This window comes from Agelaius tricolor, unplaced genomic scaffold, assembly GCF_023055355.1.
Source record: "Agelaius tricolor isolate 1412-34295 unplaced genomic scaffold, bAgeTri1.0.p SCAF_1, whole genome shotgun sequence".
NCBI lineage: Eukaryota > Metazoa > Chordata > Aves > Passeriformes > Icteridae > Agelaius > Agelaius tricolor.
This window is the reverse complement of record NW_027269261.1, coordinates 7,989,259-8,010,758: the sequence shown is the minus strand read 5'-3', so window position 1 is coordinate 8,010,758 and position 21,500 is coordinate 7,989,259. Positions and strand designations below refer to the sequence as shown.

The window sequence follows — 21,500 nt, the reverse complement described above, 5'->3', positions numbered from 1 at the left end:
ATCTGCAGCTGCAAAGGGAGGCTTTCATTTCTGGCTTTAACACAGACATCAGGGTTGTTTAATGCAGAATCAGGCAGTGTCAGTTTGAAATCCATCTTAACCATTCCCAGCAGCCTCCAGCATCTGAAGAGTGTCCTTCCCAAGGCAGTCATGAGCTTTATATACTGGAATTTTACCTTACCTCTTTGGACACTGAAGACTTCACTTTCCTGAAAGCTTCTTCAAAGTGTTTACAAGAAATCTTGATTTCTGCTTAAAGAACAAAGCATAATAAATGACTGAAATTGCAGACAAGTGACAATCAAGTGCCTGTTGCATGTAATTCAAGGCAGCATTCATGAAACCTAAGTAAATGAACTCCTGTAACCTTTCTGGAAGTGAATCCCTCAAATTCTGCTGCTTCCACTTCTGGGCTTTTTTTAAAACATAAATTCAATATTAAACTTCCCTGTTATTTAAGAGGTATCTAGAAAACATTTTGCTATCATTCCAATTCTACTCAATTTCTAAGTAACTGGCTTTATATCAGTGCTTTATCTGGCATTACACGGAAGTGATGAAAGCTTTCACTGCTACAACTCCCTGTGTTTAAGTTTATGCAAATTGCCTTTTTGACCTTAATGCAGCTCTCCATAGTAATTATTCCTAATAATAACCTTTTGAACAGGTTTTCTTAGTATGTTAAAACATAAGCATCCATCAAATAAGTCGTAGATTCCTCTGCTCTCACAAGGAAGTATCTTGTTTAATCTGGATTTAAAAATCTTAAGATGCCACTACATAAATAATTACCAGCTGACACTGTGCACAGGTACCAGATATGTCAGAAATACAAACTGTAGTCTTGTTTGGTGCATTCTTTTAATCTCTTTCATTAGGACGATTATTGCTTTTCTTTCCATCCCTGACACATGAAATGGGATGTGCCAACATGAAAAAACTCTAAACACTAATATATTTTGAGTCCTAGTTGAACAAAAATCTTCTGCTGATACAGTAAAAGACTAAAAAGCAAATGGAAGATACTAAATAAGAAATGAAATATACCTTGTCTAGGGTATTCAGGAGAAGAGCAAATAGCCTACAGTTATTATTACCTGAAGGAAATGCTATTTACAGTAAGAAAAACGTTCAAATTGGGACTTTCCCAGAAGACAGATTACTTTTAGACTGAGTCATTAAAACTCCATAAAACAAAAAAGATAGGAGAATTTAATTTTGCTTTCACTTTTGTTTTTAGGCATGTAATTTTTAATCAAACTGTGACAAGGCTACAAGGAGAGAGAAAATCTCCTGCTAGGTAGCTGACCTCTCACTGCAAGTTAAGTTAGACTGCTTCATGCTTATTATGTGATAAAAGCTTGTCCAAAATGTAGCTGTGAGTAATCTAGACCTTGGCTACTTGCTTTAACACACTTTGCCTTGATTTCTGATGACCAAACCATTTATGTTGTTAAATTAAAATAATGAAGTATATCAACATGTACAATCTTTAAAAAATAAGACAATGTACTTAAAACTCTAAATATGAAATTGGAGTTTTCCAGTTTACATAGGTGAGTGAGGGATACATGGTTCCTATCAAACAAGGACCATATCTTGCTTTTCAAATTCAATTGCAAAGATGCAAAACTTTCTTTTCACTTGTTAAACCACATTTGCTCTTAACTGCTCTAACAAAAAGCCTCATAGATTCTCTCTTAGGATCAGCCCTACAGACTGCAGGTGATGTGGGACCACTGGCTATCTCTTACAAAAATATACAAAAAGGGTCATAGTTTAGAAGGTCTGTATTTGTCACTGCAGCTGAAATAGGAGTAAAGCTCTCTCTCTATTATTTCTCATATCCTGTACATTCTGTGTAACTAGATCTGTTTGAAATAGATACACAAGACTGAGCTAAAAGGTAGGTGTGTTAAAATGTCAATGAGAAGAAGTCACCAGGAGCACATGGTGTTCCTGAGGAGCCTGACAGAAACTGCAGAACTGCTGCAGCAGGCTGGGTCCCACTCTGGCAGTGCTGCTGAAACCATCTTCAGGGGGTTGGAGAAGGGAGGCAGAAGTGAAACTCCAAGTTTGCAAATGACAGTGAACCTTTCTGAGCATTCAGTGCTGGCCCAGCGATGAGAAAATTCAGGGGTACTACATAGAAGTGGAAATCTGCCCAGTTGTTAGGAATTTCCCCTACAAACTTCTGTATCTGGCAGTTCTCAGACCACAGTGACTAACACGATCAGCTTGCCTAGGCCTGTTCAGATTAGCAGTAGAATTTCTGAATTCTCCTAAGAAATATCACCAAAAGGATATCTTTACATTTCGCTTTCTAAAAGTACCTTCAAGCAAACCACTGCCAAGTGTTAAGGAAAACCACACCCCTGATTTTATTCCAGAGGGAAAATATCAGGTGTGACAAGAAGTTGCAACAGTTTCTCCAGAAGAGAAAGGAGCAGCCCTGATTCCAAAGGACTGACTGGGGAGGACACTCAGCAGCCAAGCAGAGCGTGGGAGGGGAGGCAGCTGAGCTTGTCCTGCTCAACACCGAAGGAACAAAATCCTCAGTCTTTATCTTGAAGATAAAAATGAAAAATGAACAGGGTCTCAACTCAGAAAGCACCTCACATGTTTTCATACAATCAGGGCTGACATCTTGGAAACCCAAGGGCAGTCCAAGCAAGCAGCAGCTGCTATAAACATGCAAATCAAGCTGTACATGTATTATGGACTTGCTGGCTGCCCACACATTCACACAGTCAGTGCTTAGGCTGCAATCCTAACAGTGAAGGCTGAATTCAAGGGATGAACAGCTTTGAATAAAGCCTGCTGTATTCTGAGCAATTATAAAAATGACCAGGATAAACTCAAATATTTCTACCTCAAATCAAGAGTTTTAGCCAGCTATAGCAAGCAAAATGGGTAACCAAGTGATACAGCAGGGAAGGTTTTTACAGCTCAGGGTTTTTTCCTCCTCTAGCTGAACATGCTTGTTGCCTCAGAACAGGGAACACAGACACTGTGCTCTGGTAATCTACTCTTGCTAAAATCCAGCCAAGATTGGATAGGTGCTAGATCAAAATGAATCATTCAAAGCCATTAAAATACCAGTGTTGCTCTTAGAAATCAGAGGCATAATGAAAGCCTACAATACTTTCCAAGGACATAATCTGAAAAGCCAGAATTCTATCTTAGCTTTGCATTTTGGCTTAAAGATAAAATTACAAACAAAATTACTGGGAAGAAATCTAAACAGACAGGCATTTTATATAAAAGTTTCAATCTATAGTTTAAAAATCCCCACAAAAATACAACTTAAACCAGCAGTGCAGACAGATAAAGAAAGGGCAGAGATTGTACTTGAATCAATTTATAACTTCCTGTTAAAGTCCTGGCAAGAGGCACTAATGAGCTAAGCACCAAAGATCAAAAGTGGCATAGATTTCCCCAAGTCCATCAGTGCTGGATGTACATGTTCAGTTACACAACACAGCTGGGTGCCAAAGGCAGGAAATCAAGGAATGTGCAGTTTACAACCCTCCTCCAGATACACCGGTGATACAGTCTCTGATAGTGACAGGGAAAACTGGCAAAGTTGTATTTATTTAGTCTAGAAAATAATCAGGTTACATAACCATTTAACAGAAACTTTTCTTTAAGGCTGCAACCTTCAATTCTTTAAAAAAAATAATTGTGCTGACTTCTGGCATAACCCATTTTTCCTGTACCTTCCCCTGCCTCCCCTTACGTGACTCAATTTTTGTTTTGCTCAGAAGTCAATCAATCAATGATGTACAGCCTTCACAGCCTTATGCTTGTCTTCAACTACTCTAAATACTTGATATTCCATTTACCTTGTCACTGTTAAGATTTTCTTTTTAAAGCTCTCTTACCCTTCTTGCTTTGAGTATTCTGCAGGGCCATTTCCTGTCTCAAGGCACAAATGGAAGCCTCACGCACCAGAGCTGAAAGGTCTGCCCCTCTAGGGATACAAACAACAGGTTAGTTGGGGATAAATTGCTGCTTTGCTGATGGCATATAGAAACACACTAAAAATGACATTAAAATTTGGTTGTGCTGTCACAAAGTTTCATCTTAAGAGCACTGGAAAGAGGCCTGATGATTAGGCAGTCTGCAACCTTCATTATGGAGTGATGCCCTTCAGATTTTAGCCACAAATTAAGATCAAATTTATGAGAAACAAGGGAAGAGGCTAAACCCCCATTCAGCGTCCTTGAAAATGCCAAAGGGTTGATTAATACTGTGCCACTTCTTAGGAATATAACTTCTTTTTTTAATAAATCTTATGAGAGATTCAAATGAGAGCCCTCACCATTACAAAAAGAGTTGCTCAAAGCTCTCAAAGTAAACATGCTCTTAATAATATCCACAAAGCATGGTCAGATCAGTTTAGGTATTTCTTTCCAGTTTCCTGGAACTGGAACAGCTGGAAGTTTTCACATGTCCTTCAGCTGGTGAAAGTCATCAAATCAAAAAAATTTTCAAAATTAACTCCCCGTGCTTCATTTGGGGGTACCTGGCATAAAGTATTTAAAAATCAAAAATTAAACCAAACCAGATAAAACAAAAACCCCATATAAACCAAAACCAAGGACATGAAAACCCACAACAAAAACCCAAACACATTCACACACACACAAAACCCCCAAACTCAAAATGCAGATAAATACAAGCATCAAAAAACCCCCAACCAACAACAAAATCTCAAACAAAAAACCCACAACAAAAAAACAAACCAAAACCCCCACACACTGAACAAAAAACCTCTGAAACATAAACCAGTGAGTAAAAGGTGTAGAAAGAAAAATTACTCATCTTTCCCAATAATATTGTGGCAAGCAGTCTGTCATAAACTCTATCTTTTGTGAGCTCCATAAAAACATTGAGTATTACTAAATTATTGAATAGCTTAAAGCTTTTTAAGTTTTATGGACCATAACTGCAAACTATTCTGACAGGGATGGTAATCAAGCTTTCCCTAAAGCCACACCTGCTATTCCCAAAGCTGAAGTGGGCCCTCATTCCTTTGTCAAACAGAGTGCTCTCAACTCTGTGACAGAACAAGCTGGTTATGGCTGCTTAACCAATTTGCTTTCATCACCATTGTGTATGGGCCCATAACTTAAAGAGGGCTCTTTGTTCCTCAGATGATGCAAGAATTCTAAAATAAAACCAAAGAAAACCAAAAGGCCTCCACTGTTCTGTATTTGCAATGTGAAGACTATTCCAGATGAAGACTTTAGCATCCATATATTCCTACCAACTTCTTGGGAAAAAAAACCACAAGGGAAGAGGTTTCTAAAGTTAAAAACTCCTCTTAATAATACCAACAAAACACAGCTGATCATGCACCAAGGACTGCTGGCACTGCACATGAAGTATGAAGTCAAAAGTAGAAGATACTCACGTGTAACAATCACAGTGCTCACTGTAAGCAATTTCCTCCAGGCTCACATCACTGTCCAGGGGAGGCCTGGTGCCATCCTAAAGGAGTTGAGGTAAGGAAAAAGAGAAGGTAAGAAAACTTTTTTTCTTTTACATCTACCATCCCTGAAGCGATGAAGTTTCTTTAATCAGGAATCATATAAATATCTGACACGACTCCTGCAATATCCACAAATATAAATATTTTTAACCTCAAACTGGCAAGAAGGATAATCAGCCTTAAAACCATTTCATTAGGAAATGTTAAGCAATGGTAAATTTTAACTTGCCACCCACAGATTAGATTTTCTCTAAGGAAATGATGGCCAGCCTGCCCCAGGGCATTGTAACAACAACATTATTCCATATGTGGGCTTATTTTTAATAATAGTTGGTTGCTTCAGCAGCTTGTTTAGCTGAACTTCCTCTGGTTTTACTCTGGTGTGTTGAAATCAAGCAGCTAAGCAATAGGCATGTCAGTTTAGTCTTATCACATTTAAGACTAAATTAATTGTCTATCTTTTATATTCTGGATATAGATTTTCAAACTTAGAAGTTTTCCATTTAAGTTTCATAGCAGTTTGTCCAAAAATATACTGTAGATTTTTGGACACTACTTTTCCATATTATTACTGGTTCCTCCAGAAAGATTCCAGAAGTGGTTTCTTTTGTTATTATTTTTGCACCTCCAACAGCAAAAGTCTTAAATGACACAAATGGTTTTTGAAACTAGCCAACAAAATTTCCAAACACTGTAAGCTTGGAGATCCTCCTGTCATCCTTAGACAACAGTGAAGTATTATCACGATAGTACAGAGATTCAAGATGTCTCTTTGATCAAACAATATCTGAGTTTTGACAGGAAAGAACACTTTTAGGATAAAATTATACATTCCTGCCAGATATTCATTTGACAGAAATGCACAAATTCACATAAATATTTTCTGACTCCTTCAGAGGAATTAATATACTGCATACCTACAACACTTTCAAGAGAAAAAAATAAAATGTGTAGTACCTGGCAAGTTAAAATACTTGAATACTTAACAGACAGTGGAACAGTCAAGGACTAGGCAGAGTAAGGAAACTATCTTGAATGAATCTTTAACAGTTAAAAAGGGAAAAAATCCAAAATAACACCACAACAAAAAGATAAAGGAGCAGCCTGATTTGAAAACATCCTGGAAGGAGAGACTTTAACCTGGAAACAAGGAAGCTTCATACAACTCCACATGGGATACTTTAGTAATTCTTATGGGAAACTGCAAGCCAGAGAGATGCCTTCTCTGCTAAAAAGAAATGTTTAACCTGTTGATTTGTGGAGCAAATCCACTGGGCATTTTTTGCTCTCTGCTCTGGTGCCCAGCTCTGTGCAGCAGAGGAGGCCTGATGCAGCTTCCAGGAATGCTTAAGTGCAGCAGTGCCTGAAACATGTGAAGGCAGGCTTCTCTTGCATAATGTGCATAATTGGGAATGACTGATGTGTACAAGTTAACTGAAATAAAAGTCTTTCACAACCCACATTTAGGCTGGCTTCCTGACAACCTGTTTCTCCCCCCAAGTCCCTTTTCTACTCCTCATGCTGCCTTTCTAAGCATCCATGTTTTCATTCAGCAAGGATTCAATTTCCACATGCTGTGCATGTATTCCTAGGAGATTTCTGGGAATGCATGGCATCATTCAGAAGCCACTCACATCTGCACCAAACATTTTGTTTTCTCTGGCCTTGAGCAAGTATATTCTCAAATTTTTCACACTTCCTCACCTAAAATGCATGGATGAAATCTGACAAAAAAGAAAGCATTTTAATTAATTTAAAACACTGTCCCCTCTTCCTACTCCATGTTCTTCTTTCAGATAAATCTTTAAAGATGTGTAGGAGTTAACTCCTCATTCACCACAAGGATTTGTAATCAAAATAGCCAGACTAGTGTGAGTTAAGCATGCATGAAAGCATCTTGAATTCCTAACAACATGATAACCAGTGAGAGGATCCACAGAAACCAAGCTGATAAACACTGTGCAATGTATTCCTGCTGTCAAGAAGGCCCCTAACAGATAAGTTCACATCAAAGCTGATGTCAGCAGAAGACAAAAATATTCTGGCAGTGGGATAATAACAGGCTTACCACATCCCACTGCCACTCCTCTTGGTGTTATCCCAACAGGAAGACAGGATTGTAGGCACAAAGATTCCCAGGAGAAGGGAGCAAAGACACTTTTCAGTGACCTCGCCCAGGATTTATGGCAGTAATTGCAATTCTGAGTTTGATTCCTGATGGGAAACTGCAAACAGTTCTCCCCAACAACCAGCTGGTCACTGACACAAGAGGAAGCCAGAAGATGAAGAGAGGACTCATTACAGTTCCTTGTCCTCAGTGTTGCCCATGAGTGATCCTGCCCTTGCCAGGTGGGTTCCTGTATCCTGGTGTGGCTGTGAGAGAGAGAGAAATCAGCTCTGTTTAATGCCACCTTTGCTCCAGGGAAGGGAGCAAAGCACCAAGCTCTGCTACACTATTCCCCTGCACCCCTAATTACCTATAAAAATAAATCTGGTGAAATAAAAATTGTGATTCCTTACAGTATTCAGAGATGTTACACTGAATTCCTCTCAACATCTCATGAAGAACACTAAGAACAGGGTTGTAAAAAGTATGAACTGAAGTATTTCTGTAAAACTTAAAAACAACAAACTTGTCTACTGCAAATAGCAAGTGGGGGAATACTCAATCTATTTTCCTCCATGAAGCAAGGCACAGAACAAATGAAGGAAAGTCTAACATCCTGAATTTCTAATGAGAGGTCACCTGGTGAATATCCATTTTGGCATGAAAGAACAGGCTGGAACAAGTTCTCACTTTCTGAATTCTGAATCAACTATTGCCTATACACCACAACTTTAAGGTTACACAAGTCTGGATTATCCCTTATTAAAAATACACTAAAAAATTAAAAAAAATAAACTAAACATAAAATAAAAAATAAAAAATAAACTAAACAATTTTTGCCAGACTTCTCATAATGCTATCTCTCCTCTATAGCAAAGACTTTGTCTCCTTTGCAGCTCAATTCAAGATCTGACAGAACACCTGGTCATAAAAATCAATGTTGATCTACTGGAAAAAAGTAGGAAATATCCAAGTAATTCATATGTTTTTTATGTTCTTTTTGAAGGCCCGGATTCCTGCTGTGCCCTACTTGGGGAAACACTCCCAGAATTCTATAATCCAAGTGTCTGAAGTAGCAGATTGTGCTGTCCACCACAGGGAGGACCCATGAAGGCACAGATTGTACATTTTCACATTTACTGTAACACACAACCTCAATCATCACAAGCTTCTTTTCATCCTAAAGCAAATTAGGTGTCACAACTACTGTTGAGCAAATACAGATGGAGCCTGTGAATCATTCTGCTGGATGTCTGGAACCCCCCAAAAAAAGCTTACAAAACACTTCTAGGCCCATTACTCACTCAGATAGGAATCTTCTAATTAAATCTCTTCAAGCTGTGACTATCAAGGCAGCAACTTCTATGTTTAACAGGTTTGCTTTACCAAGATTCATCAGCCCCTTGCAGTCCCAGAGCAAATTTAACAGCAGATGGGCTGAGGGATTCTTTTTATGACCTCATGGAATAGCTGGAAGTGTTTCATGAGACAGGATCCTGCAATTCTTTGTAACATTTAATTTGTCTTACAGCATTCCACCAAGCTTCAAGATGAAGGATATATTTCCAAATACTCACTTTGGTGATGGTTTTTAAAATAGCAAGTCGATCTTCAGGTGGTGGCAAACCCACATAGAGTGTTTTATCCAGCCTACCAGGACGCAGGATAGCTGGGTCAATGATATCTTAGGGAGAGGAAAAATAGAAAAGAATTAATCCAGAAATGAGTTGCACCCTTAGGAATATCTGCACCTGAGAAGGAATACATGCATATTTGTACCAAGACTCAAAGAAGCATTTGTGTCATGCACGTGCATTTGAAGCTCTGAGCCTTATGAAAAAGTTTCATTTTTGTCAACAAGTCCCTGACAGCCAGTAAAATTAAGCCACAGCTGATCAATGACGGCTCATAAATACCAGTTTCATCTCTTCAGATAAGAGGACAACTCTATATTTGGCAATACAGGATTAGAACATTTTTGCTGAGGAATTCCACATTAATTATTAGCAGTTTCTTCTACTGGAAGGAACTCTTACCCAAAGGGACAATGATAAGCCAAGCATAACAAGCACACAGGGCCAGTCACAACCATCCATATGCCAACTTAATTTTATTGGTCATTTGTATTTCTACTACATAATGGTTATCTGAATGGTAAAACAGGAAACCCAGGAAAATACCAAAAATAGCTGCAAAGTACAGAATTAGTTTCCCAGGGAGAGCTACAGACTCCAAATTTATGACGTGTGGAGAAATAAGAAAACAAAAATTATCACAAATGTTTCTAGAAAACCATTCAAAGCTTAAGTGTAACAAAAATGTGTTACACTAAAATGTGCCTTTTAGCACCACAGGCTGTGATACCAAATGTACACAAAGTCAGTCAGGATGTAAATACTGACTATTTGTATAACAAGAGATACAGACAGGGCATATAACCTGGAAAAGGCCTCAATTCCCATCTGTATTTCAGCACAAACTGCCTGCATGTTGTTTCTCAATGCTTCTTGATGCCCTATTTCCCCATCTACCAAACCCCAATAATGGTATAAATCTGTTTAAGGAATTCTATGGAGTCACCATCCCTGGAGGTACTGAAAAGTCCTGTGGATGTGGCACTTGGGGACACAGTTTAATGGCAGATTTGGCAGTGCTGGGTTAACAGGTGAACTCCATGATCTTTGAGATTTTTTCCAACCTAAATGATTTGTGACTCGCTGATATCCTACATGCCACAGTAATGTGAGCAGCAAAGTCACAGAAGCACTCACAGAAGATATAAAGAAATCTATATTTTTACTATAACAGCCTATTTGAAAGTATATAAATGATAGGAATGTGTGAGGTAGCTACTGCAAGAGCCTCTCCCTAAAGTGACAGTTGATGATTCCATCTAAGTCTGAAGCTGGAAATTATCAAGGCTTCCCAATGAGGCTGCATTGGCTCTGCCCTCCTGACAAAACAGAGCTCACAGACAAATTACTGCATTCCTGTACATTAAAGGGGAAGGACTGGAAAAAGTGAAGCTGCTAATCTTGACTGTACAGTAACAGACACCACCCAAGCCCTAAAATAGTAGCAGGGAAGTTAAACTATCACTTTTTTGCAAATGAAAAAGGTTTGCTTAACTCTGTCCACACTTGAACTACCTGATCCTACCACAATATGGTCTTGATCCACTTTTTAAAGATGGGCATGGCTTTGTTCAAGTTGTTCTCTCAGTTATGCTTAAAGGACAACTCTGTTATCTTTTTCTTGGACAAAAGCTTCTTCCCCCCCCTAGGATACAGCAGTCATGGGCAGAAACATCTGTGGAAGAAAAATCAGCTAATGCAGATGCTGATGTGATGAGAATGGTGAGGGGGAGAAAAAAAAAAAGGCATTACTTGTATTAATTTAATCCAGACTAGATGAAACAAGAGTTAAATAGAATCCTTGTCATGGCAGGCACAGACAAAAACATGTTACTTATACATCTGTGCATTGTTCCAGATGACACTTTGTCTCGCTTTTGACACAAGTGCACTTTCCTGTTTCTGTGTTCCTTATCACATTTATTAATAAGAGATGACAAAATTCACTCAAAGGATCTGTTACAAACCACCAAAACAAATACTCTCAATAGGGCCTGCATTACAACACCAGGCACTTGCTGATTTCCCCATTCTAATGTTCCAAAAATAAAGTATGAAATAATATTTAAAAATATTAAGCTTGCTATGAAAAATACAGTTTCCATTTTGCACACTGACAACGTGGTACTTGCTATTTGTCCAACAATATGAAGCAGTTGCATTCACCTTTTTGTATGGAAATTATCACACTGCCTGCATTCAAAAAGTTACCACAACTGACAGAGCTAGATAAGCTGCAGGAATGGTGGTTTACAGCAACAAGACCACACCAAAGTCTGAAACACAGAGCTACACTCCTCATCTCCTTATGAATCTCATTTCATTCTTCTGGTTCAGATCTGGGCCTGAAGTTCTTGAAAACTCATCACATAACCCAGAAAATTAATATTTACTCATTGGACAAACTCCCTCATTAGATGCACTTCATATCCATTTAAAAGAACTGAATAAGGTACCCCTTTAAGGAATTTCAAAGCATTCCACCCTGGTAAATCATAGCACTCCCTCCATATCTATTATCTTAAAACTTACCTAAACAGAAGAGAGTCAACTCGTTTTAGATACATTTACCATTTTAATGAAATTAAGGGAGTTATTGCAGATACCTCTTTCAAAGCCTCTTATTATCCCTCCAGTTGGAGGGAAAGTGAAGCATGGAAATGTGATGAAACACAGCACCCCTTTTCCAAGCAGTTGTCTCACAGACAGAATATATTTCTACTGGGAGAAATGTTAATAATTTCCTGCTTTTCTGAGGTGGTCAATGGTGTTGACTGTCATTAGAAGACAGTAGTATAATTTTCCAAATAATCTGGCAAAACTGCATAAGAAGATATTTACAGTACATCCATTCCTTGCTCTGTTTTTAAGGGTTCAAACAGAGAATGAAGTCACTTTTCAGTTTGCTACACTGCTCTTCAAACTACTGCAAATTTTCACAGAATCTTTATGTGCCATTGAAAGTATCTGTGCATGAATTCTTATACAGGGACGTTCCATTGCTCTATAGCAGAATCTCAGTCCCACATTCATTTCTAGGTGATTATTCAGGTCCTATCTCAGCTGTAGAGAAGCCAAGCACATTTACAGAAGGTCAGTGCATACAAGCAATGACAGCTGTTGTGTGAGTCCATCAAACTTCTCCCACTCTTCACTCCAGCTTTTAAAAATATATTTGAAGTACACAAGACCTAGGCCCTCCCATTTGTTCTGATGTTCTGAAATGAAGGCTCAGAAGCTCTGAAAGGTTTTTTGAGACTCCAGGTGAATGCTGCACTCAGCAACTGAAGTTACTGTGAAAGGTACACAACACTCAAGGGCTGCTGAAATGCAGAAATAGAATTTGTGTGAATTAGAACTATTATGAAAGAAATTGTTCCATGCCTCATGTATTAAGTGCTTTTCTTAGATCTTATCTTGCCTTTAATTCAGCAACATGTATAAACAGGTAAGAACATAAACAATGCCCAAATCCAAACTGTAACTATTGTTAAAGACTGGTGATTATTTTTTTAATTGTGTTTCAAAACATGTGATTCAGGTGAATAGCGCTAAAAAAATGAAAATAAACTTGCCAACAAAAATAGAACTCACTGAAACCAGGATTGTGCTCAAAGGTAAGAGCAGAAGAGGAATTTTGCAAGAATTAATTGAAGAAAGCTAGAGAAAGAGGCCATGAATAAAAGCAAGACATCATCACAATTTATGTCCAGTTTAAAATCATTGTCTTGTCTGTTTCCTCACATGAGAAACAGTTCCCCAGATCCCAGGGGAAATGCTGCTGATGCCTTGGTCAGCATTTCTCTAAGGAGTTTATCATGTTCAAAGCCTGGGGAAGTAAGAGAAGAGCAGAAAGCAGCAGTATCCCATCCTGAAATTCAAACTGGTAGCTAGAAAGTTGTGGGAAATGATAGATTTTATTCAACAGTACTGTTTGGCTGTTGTGCAGTATTTAGTCTTGAATTTGGGAAAGGAAGTAGGCTGGAAAAGAATTTAATTATTGTGACCCATAAAGGTGCTAACAAGACAAGACATTTCTGCCTCTATTTTTTCACCCCTCTCTAATAATACCAAATGCTTTAAAAGTTTAATCCTCTTCAGACAAAGTCTGACATTGATTCTGCATTTAGGTGGAAAGAGATTGACTTGGGAATATTGCATCCCTGCTAATTTAGAAGGAGTCAAGAAACATCTGCAGAGGACATTCAAAGTCATTGAGTAAGTGCAAAAACATTCAAATATCCTGCTTTTTAGGGCATATCAAAGGGTTTTTTCAGCACTGCCAGAATAAGAATTACCACTTGCAGATTGTAGATGATAAACAAAGGAACCAATCTATTGTGCCTCCCCTTTTGCCAAAATGGGAGTTAAAGCCTTCCAAGTGTTTAAAGGTTATATAAATGAGCATTTGGCAGTTTTCAGACATGGGGTAAAAACCACCACCATTTCACAGTAATACTTTGTCCCAGGTGCCAACACCTCACTGCAACAACTGTGCCAGGAATAAACCTTGATGCCAAAAGTGGTTGAGCCACTGCTATCCTAACTACTCCTAAACAATAATAACAATAATAACAACAGCAATAACAACAATAACAACAACAACAGTAATAATAACTTATGAGTCTTCCTATTGCACAATGATTTCAGCAAACACAACAGTCATGAACAGTACCAGCACCCAACTCTCAAAGCTATGCCATCACTCTAAAAAAAGAAGCATCTTGAAAAGCCATTTTCTCTCCCAATAAATTATACCAGCATGGATTAAAAACCATGAGCTCTCACACTTCCCAGCACTGGCTGAGTGGAAGACTGCAGAAGTTCTGCTGGGACACATAATATAATTTAGCTTTACATTACACAACTCCCCTCCCCAGCAGCACCTCTGCTCACCACAACTAGGACAGAAAAATCTCTCTTACAAAGATTTAAAAACCTTTTCAGGCACCACAACTTCAGTTGTTTGGGGGAATTACTTCAATATACCAGCCAGTCTAAGCTATGCCTGTCTTACAGATCTCTGCTTGGGCTTTGCATTCTTAAGGTGGTTAAGAGTGCTTTACTAGCACAGATTTCACTGCTCTCTACCTGCAGCATGCTCCTTTTAACTACACAGACCAAACCAGCAAAACCTCATTTGGTGAGCACTGCCTCCTCCTAGGGCCCATGAACAGTGAATAAACTACAGGAGAGAAACATCAGCTTCCCCAGCTTAACCACAACTTCAGTAGAAATTGTCCTGATGAAACTCTGTTTCCTCATATTGACAAATGCAAATATCACAGGAAAAATTTATGGTCTAAACCTTCCCAAAATGTGTGTGTGTGTGTGTGTGTGTGTGTGTATATATATATGTATGTATATATGTGTGTGTATATATATATATATATGTATGTATGTATGTATATATGTATGTGTGTATATCTATGTATGTATATATATGCACACACACATATATACACGCAAACATGTATATATATATTTATATATATATACATATACATATATATGTATATACATTTTTATATATATATACATATATATGTATATATATATTTATATATATATATACACATATGCACAGTCCTTCTGAAGCAAGACATCCATCCTATCCAAATGGCATCTTCCAGCTGAAAAAAAAAACCCTTTTATTAATGTTGGCAAAACAAATCCTTGTATCTTTATCAAGATAAAATAACCAAATTGAAGGATATAAATTCATCTACAAATTCAATAAATAGAAATTAATTGTATTTGATAAGCCTGCTTTTGCATTTTCTTTAAATTTGGCATTTTTACCTCAAATCCCCTTTTTTCACCAATGTCACTGGCTAATAATAGACTGCTGAATTCATGCCTTACACATTTCCCAGCTGCCCTCAAATATGAGCCCAAACCTCATTATTTGGTAAAGTTTTGTAATTTTAACTATTCCTGTATGGTCAAACAGTAGATGTGCCACTGAGGCTGAAAAAGGTGATAATGACTTTTTAAAACTGAAGGGGGAAAAAAATATCCTAAAGCCATTCCAGAGGTACTTCCTAACCACATAAGGGTGAAAATGCACTTTGTATAAGGCTTATAGAGAGAGGAATTACCAACTGACAGGTGTCTATTTCATATATGCATGAAAATCAGACCTGTAAGCAAGCACAGAATCAGTGTATATCTAACCCAAGGAATTAGGACAAACCTGCCACACATAAATATTTATATTTTGAAATTACCATCTGAGCAATATTTACCCTGAGCTGGCCCTGGTGAAGCTGCTGGAGTGCTTGCACAGAGGAATCCTTGGCTCAGAGCAGCCCAAGAAAGGACTGGCCCCCTGCCCAGCCAGCTGAGGAGGCACTGCAGGAACTACAGCTGGATGTGTCCTCACTTCCACAGGGCTGGAATTCCCAGCCCAAGCTGCCATTAGCAGTCAGAGCTAATGACAAGTCAGTAATTAGATATGAAACCCTTGTGACACATTTCCAAACAGGGCTGCTTGATACAAATGCTTGCAATAGCACAGCTAATTTAGGGAGAGATCTCTTTGCGGAGGCAACTTGGTGGCACTCCCACCAACACTCCTGGTACATCCAGCTGCATCTATACACAGCATAATCTTATTTTCTATTCTGCATTGCATTAGATAGCTCAGGACCAGCAAAGCTCATGCCAGGAAAACCTGACACTTTAAGTCAAAGAATTTGTACAAGCAGTAGAGATTTAAGCCCCTACTGCTCACACTTCACCACGTGGAAGGCTTGAAAGTCTGTCATGGTGCAAAGAGTTCGAGACATAGGAAAATCTTCCTCCAAATCTCTGAGGCTTTTGAACATTGGAAAAAAACCTCACCTAATAGTAGCCTATTCTAGATGATTTCAGAACAAATTTTCCTTAATTTACAGAACAAAACCAATATCAAGTATTTTAACTTTCCCAAGTTCCAAATTATATCCAAAATAGCCATGCTACTATTTTTCCTGTTAAGCCATTTCTCAGCAAAAATACATCTTGTCCTTACTTAATACATGCAGGTAAGAAATAACTGTGTCTCACTGTAAGCAGAATTTGCCAAATACCTGTTCTAGGTGCAGAGGTTCTTTCCAGAATTGTGGTACCCACACCAGTATGGTTTTACCAAGACAGATTTGTAACCCTGTATTTCATTTCACTTGCAATATTCAGGAAAATAATCATAACCAAGGAAGTGCAACACCTTGTGCTTGTTTTTTTCTAAACTGACAACAAATTCCTTTATCTACAACCCACAGCTTCTACATGGAATTCAAATTCAGGAAAGACAGGTTTCTTGCTATGTATAAAAAACACAAGACTTCTCCACAATACAAAACAAACCCAAAAACAGAGATAGAAATTTGCTTGTAAAACACATGATGTGTGTAAAGCAGACATCAGTGTTTAGATTATTAACTGAGAAGATGCTGCTGGAATTGTAAGAGCTGCCAAAAATCAAAGAGCCCAGAGAGGGAGCAAAGACAGCTGTTAATATCCAAGCTGGACATGAAGCAACAGAAGAGTAACTGCTCCAAACAGTCTAGTGTGGAACACAGAGCCCAGGAAGCAAAAGATAAGCACATGGAAAAATGACTTAACATGAGACAGATGTCTTAAGGCAAAAAAAAAAAAAAAAAAGATATATAGCAGAATAGCAGAAAACTATAAAGCTCCTTTGGATAGAAAATCAATTTAAGCAGTAAAAGAGAAAAAAAAAAAAAACCCAAAACATTTCAGGTCTCTTTTCTGCTTCTACATTGCAAGGAGATAAACCACAGCAGTCAAAGGTATTTCAAAGCTTTTTAACAGCAATGATACCAGGTGCTAAGTGAGACACATTTTAAAGAGATTGCTATATCTCACAATACCACATGAACATGATTAACTGATCAGAAAGGCTTTGGATTTGAGCAGACACTGTAATTTTAAGTACAGAACTGGCTTAGTTGCAGAATTCAAATATTTAGGAACACATGACTTTGTTAAAAGAGAACCAAGGATGTCTGATTTCTTGTTTCTGACCTCTGGCTCCTCACCTGGCCTGTTTGTGGCAGCCATAATGAAAACCTGCTGTCGATTCTGCAGCCCGTCCATCTCGGTGAGGAGCTGGTTCACCACCCGCACGCTGGCTCCTGACTTTGGGAGGAGAAATTGGTCAACAAATCAAAGAAACAGTGGGAATGGGAAAATTTCAAGAAACAAAAGATCTACTAACTCCCTGCACTGAAATATTATACTCAAAGAAAAAATTTCTTTTTCACACTTTCAATGGAGCTGCATTGTGGATTCCTTCTCTCATACTCTCAGTACATCTCCATCCCAAATTCATGCTAGCTATACACTTCCCATGTATTTTAACACATGGCAAACCTTTTCTTTCCCATCAAAACTAAAGGACTCACTTGAAGGAGTACATATAAATATTTGTACTAGTTGTTCTGATATCTATCTCAACGAGAAGACAAAAATTTGTCAATATTCAGTTTTTTGGGGGAAAAGAGTTCTTAAATATTGAAACCTCTGAAACAACATTTTAAGCAGGTGAGGTACTGAGAGGTAAACAGTAATTCCATAGTAGTGACATCCTATAACCAAGCTTAATATCAATGATATTTTTGCCCTTGATGAGGGGGAGAGAAATGATGCATCTGACTCCATCTTATCAGAAGGCTAACTAATTACTTTATTATACTATATTATTCTACACTATATTACATTATATTACATTACATTTAAACTGAATCTGCCAAGCACTCCACTCTGCACACACTGCACAGAATTTGTGGCTGTCACCTCACAGTCCCCACACACTCACACCCCTGGCCCTGACAGGCCAAAGAAACAAAACACCATCACTGTGGGTAAACAATCTCCATATTGCATTCTACTCTGGCACAAACACAGGCACAGCAAAGCAGGTAAGAATTGTTCTTCCTTTCTCTGAGGTTCAGAGAATGTGAAACCCAGAAATATTCTTGGGAAGAATCATGCCTTGCTTTTCTCTGTGCAGAGAAATGTGGCTACAGCTTAACCTGAATTTCTCTGGATTTTTTTTTTCATATATGCATACACAAAAAAAGTGTTCAGCTTTATAAACCTTGACCAACATTGTTTCCCTCAACTAAAAGCCTAGTGGATTGCCTTTCTTGGGAAATACTGAGGTAATACTTGAGAAATACTTCTGGGTACTTCTGCTGCCTGCCATGTCCCAAAAGCTGTAACTGAGAGTATTTATTTGTGGAGATATCTCAAGGCAGACTCACCTCACGGTCAGACCTCCGAGGGCACAAAGCATCAACTTCATCAAAGAAAATCACACAGGGGGCAGAATTCCGGGCCCGCTGGAACACCTGGCGTACGGCACGCTCACTTTCACCCACGTACTGAAACAGCAAGAGAAACAACTTTGAAACAGTCTAAGACACAAAGATTTTGCTTGGGAAAAAAAATCAAGAGTTTTAAATGCTATTTAAGGTACTTTGCAAGGGAGAAATGCAATCTAGTAATCTGGTGTTTTATGACAACAGTCTCAAGTCTCTGTTTCCTCACTGATCATGATTTACATGGGAACTGTCACTAGCTGACTTTTGACAACTTGCAGAACATTCAGAGTTTAACAGAATTCCTTTTTTCTGGGCAAGAACTGTAACTTGCCATCATTTTGGTGATGAGAATTAACAAATAAGTCTAAATTAAGGACCCTGTTGTTCAGCTGTTCATGAACAAACCCAGAGAGCAATGTGAACACAAAGAACATCTGAAGTTCATAGAGTTGTTGCCTGAAGACAGGGGCTTGGTGGTAGGGAACTGAAAAGTCAGCCAGAATTTCCCTTTGAATGCTGAATTGTAGGAACAGGAGCTATGAAGCTGTAAATGCAAACAATTAACTTTTTCCAAACAAACATGTTTTGATTCAACTTATATGTTAACACAGTCTCTGAACCACAGCCAACCATTTTCTCTCTATTCCACAAGGAAGTTTGGCTCCTCATTAACTGTTTTATTTCCTGCCTGTATCAGTACTTGAAGCAGACATATAAAAACATTTGGAAGAGATTAATCAAATCCAGTATGTGGGTTTCAGCTTCCAAATGACTGATAATGGAGCTGCAGCCACCTTGCTCAGTTCAACACATTCTCTTGACTTTGAAAAGGACTGAAGTTACATCACAGCACTTCTGAAGTCCAGTGCTTTGAAAAGTTGAACTACAGCACTTTTATCTGTTGACATTTAAAATCTCCATGCTATAGAAAAGCAGTGATGCATGTAGTTGGCCATTTAGAAACCCTACTTCAAGTCAAGAAGGGTTACCTGCCACGTAATTTAAACTAAGATAAATATTTAAGCTGCACATGTGACTTTTATCTTTTCACATGAACAACTTCACTGCTAAAAACTTCAAGGAGAGGTTCAATAAGGCAATTTCAGCTGCACCAGTACCAGTTGTGTAATTATCAGGAATTTTGCTTGCCCCACATTTTGGGCAAGAATTCCATTAATAACAAAAGCCCCATGATTAGCACATACCATATTTAGCAGCTCAGGACCTTTCACAGATATGAAGTTCAGTCCAGACTCGTTTGCCACAGCCTGCAGAAAAGGTAAAGCCAGACAGATATAGATAAAGATATAAATATAGATATAAAACAGACATTTATCATGTCTGCTTGGGTTCTGTCCATGGAGTAATAAATAAATATAAGGGGAGGAACATACAGTCACCAACTGTTTGCAAAATATAGAAAACAGTACAAAGTATAATTATATGCCATTGAGAGTGGGAGGGGAGCAGGGAATTTAGCAATGTGTTCTCTCTCTGATGAGGCAGCTCCAGATTCACACCCCACCCCCCACACCAGCTGAAGAATGTCCAATCATTATGGGAGTTAAAGAGATATTCAACTGCATGAGAGCACCTGAAGACAAAATGAGAAACAATCTGAAATTTGCATGATTATCTGCATTTACATGGAGATGTGGTAAGAACTGAAATGCTCAAGAAGCAAACCAGAAGCATTCTCAGTAAGAGTTGCAGAGTACTCCCAAACACATAATTTAGCTACAGTAAAATATTCCATAGAGTGGTTATCCAATAGAGCTTCTCCTCATCTTTGCTACTTCTTCCTTAATCAACTTCATTCCTTCAAGTTTTGCAGAAATTCCCACTCCATTCAAGCAAAGTTGTAACTTTATGCAAGAAAAATCAAGTAACTTCAGCACAAAGGCCTAAATTTAGATTTCTGATGAAATGTGGTGCAAAAGGCCAACTTCTTGCACTATGATCCAGACTCATCCTACAAAAACATCCATTTCAAGAGGATTCTCCAGTGCTTTTAATGATGTTTAGAAAATGCATTACCTTAGCTAACAGTGTTTTGCCACACCCTGGAGGCCCTGCAAGCAGGACACCAGCTGGAGTAGTCAAGCCCAGAGCTTTGAACTGCTCTGGGTTTCTCACAGGTGCCTAAAAAAGAAATTATCATCCTTACTTCTGGCATAAAGAAAACATGAAACTTGTCATTTTAGTTACAGCTGGATGAAAAATCATTCATAGCAAGTTCTTTATTCCCATTTTTATAGACTAAAAGAATAAATATTCAACCAGCACCTTAGTATCTTGCACTGCTAATTACCCCTAAATTGGAGAAATATCCTTATTCAGTGGCAAAGATTTTATTCACCAAAGTTACCTAAAGGTGTTAATGTTAAGTTTCCCTCTGACTGGCAGCAAGATTGCTAAGCTTCCAGCTAAGTTGTCACCAATTCTTTGTGTGGTAGTTGCATAACCAAGGTTATTGGTACACAACTTCTAAAATACTTAAAGATTGAGCAATACAAACACACTGAAAGCAAGAATACAAAAAGCAAAATATTAAATACAAACAGCAGACTTGAAACAAATTCTGAAGTAAATTATACAAGCTTGACTGTTTTAAATAAAGATACTGTGTCACAGTCAGATTTTCTGAAAAATCTTTTGCCCAGGATTCTTCTCCTGGGAAGCTGAGAAGCCTCAGAAAAAAGGAAAACAATTCTTATCTCATTTGCTTCTCCTGTGTTGTGCTCACATGTGGAATGTGTTTGGAGATTGTTTCATTGGTTTCATGTGAATTATTTTGACTCATTGGCCAATCAGGGCCAAGCTGTGTTGGGACTCTGGAAAGAGTCACAAGTTTTCCTTATTACCCTTTTAGCTTTCTGTAAGTATCCTTTCTGTATTCTTTAGTATAGTTTAGTTCAGTATTCTTTAAT

The 21,500-nt window shown here is 38.2% G+C and overlaps 1 protein-coding gene across 4 annotated transcripts in view; it reads right to left on the bottom strand.

Annotated features, from left to right (window-relative positions):
- The window catches only part of NVL (nuclear VCP like), a 53,940-nt gene that overhangs the window by 15,685 nt on the left and 16,755 nt on the right, over positions 1–21,500 (bottom strand). For 2 of the 4 annotated variants that reach the window (XR_011678442.1, XM_071422007.1), the window contains 8 exons: positions 20,608–20,712; positions 19,776–19,838; positions 18,511–18,630; positions 17,284–17,383; positions 9,182–9,288; positions 5,420–5,496; positions 3,885–3,973; positions 182–252 (listed from right to left, as the gene is read on the bottom strand). Coding sequence is in view for 2 of the 4 variants with exons in the window: in XM_071422007.1 (XP_071278108.1) it covers positions 182–252; positions 3,885–3,973; positions 5,420–5,496; positions 9,182–9,288; positions 17,284–17,383; positions 18,511–18,630; positions 19,776–19,838; positions 20,608–20,712 (732 nt within the window). In the remaining 2 variants the exon portion in view is untranslated. Of the gene's footprint in view, positions 1–181; positions 253–3,884; positions 3,974–5,419; positions 5,497–9,181; positions 9,289–17,283; positions 17,384–18,510; positions 18,631–19,775; positions 19,839–20,607; positions 20,713–21,500 lie in introns of those variants that run through there. The other 2 variants (XM_071422006.1, XR_011678448.1) reach the window with 2 other exon arrangements.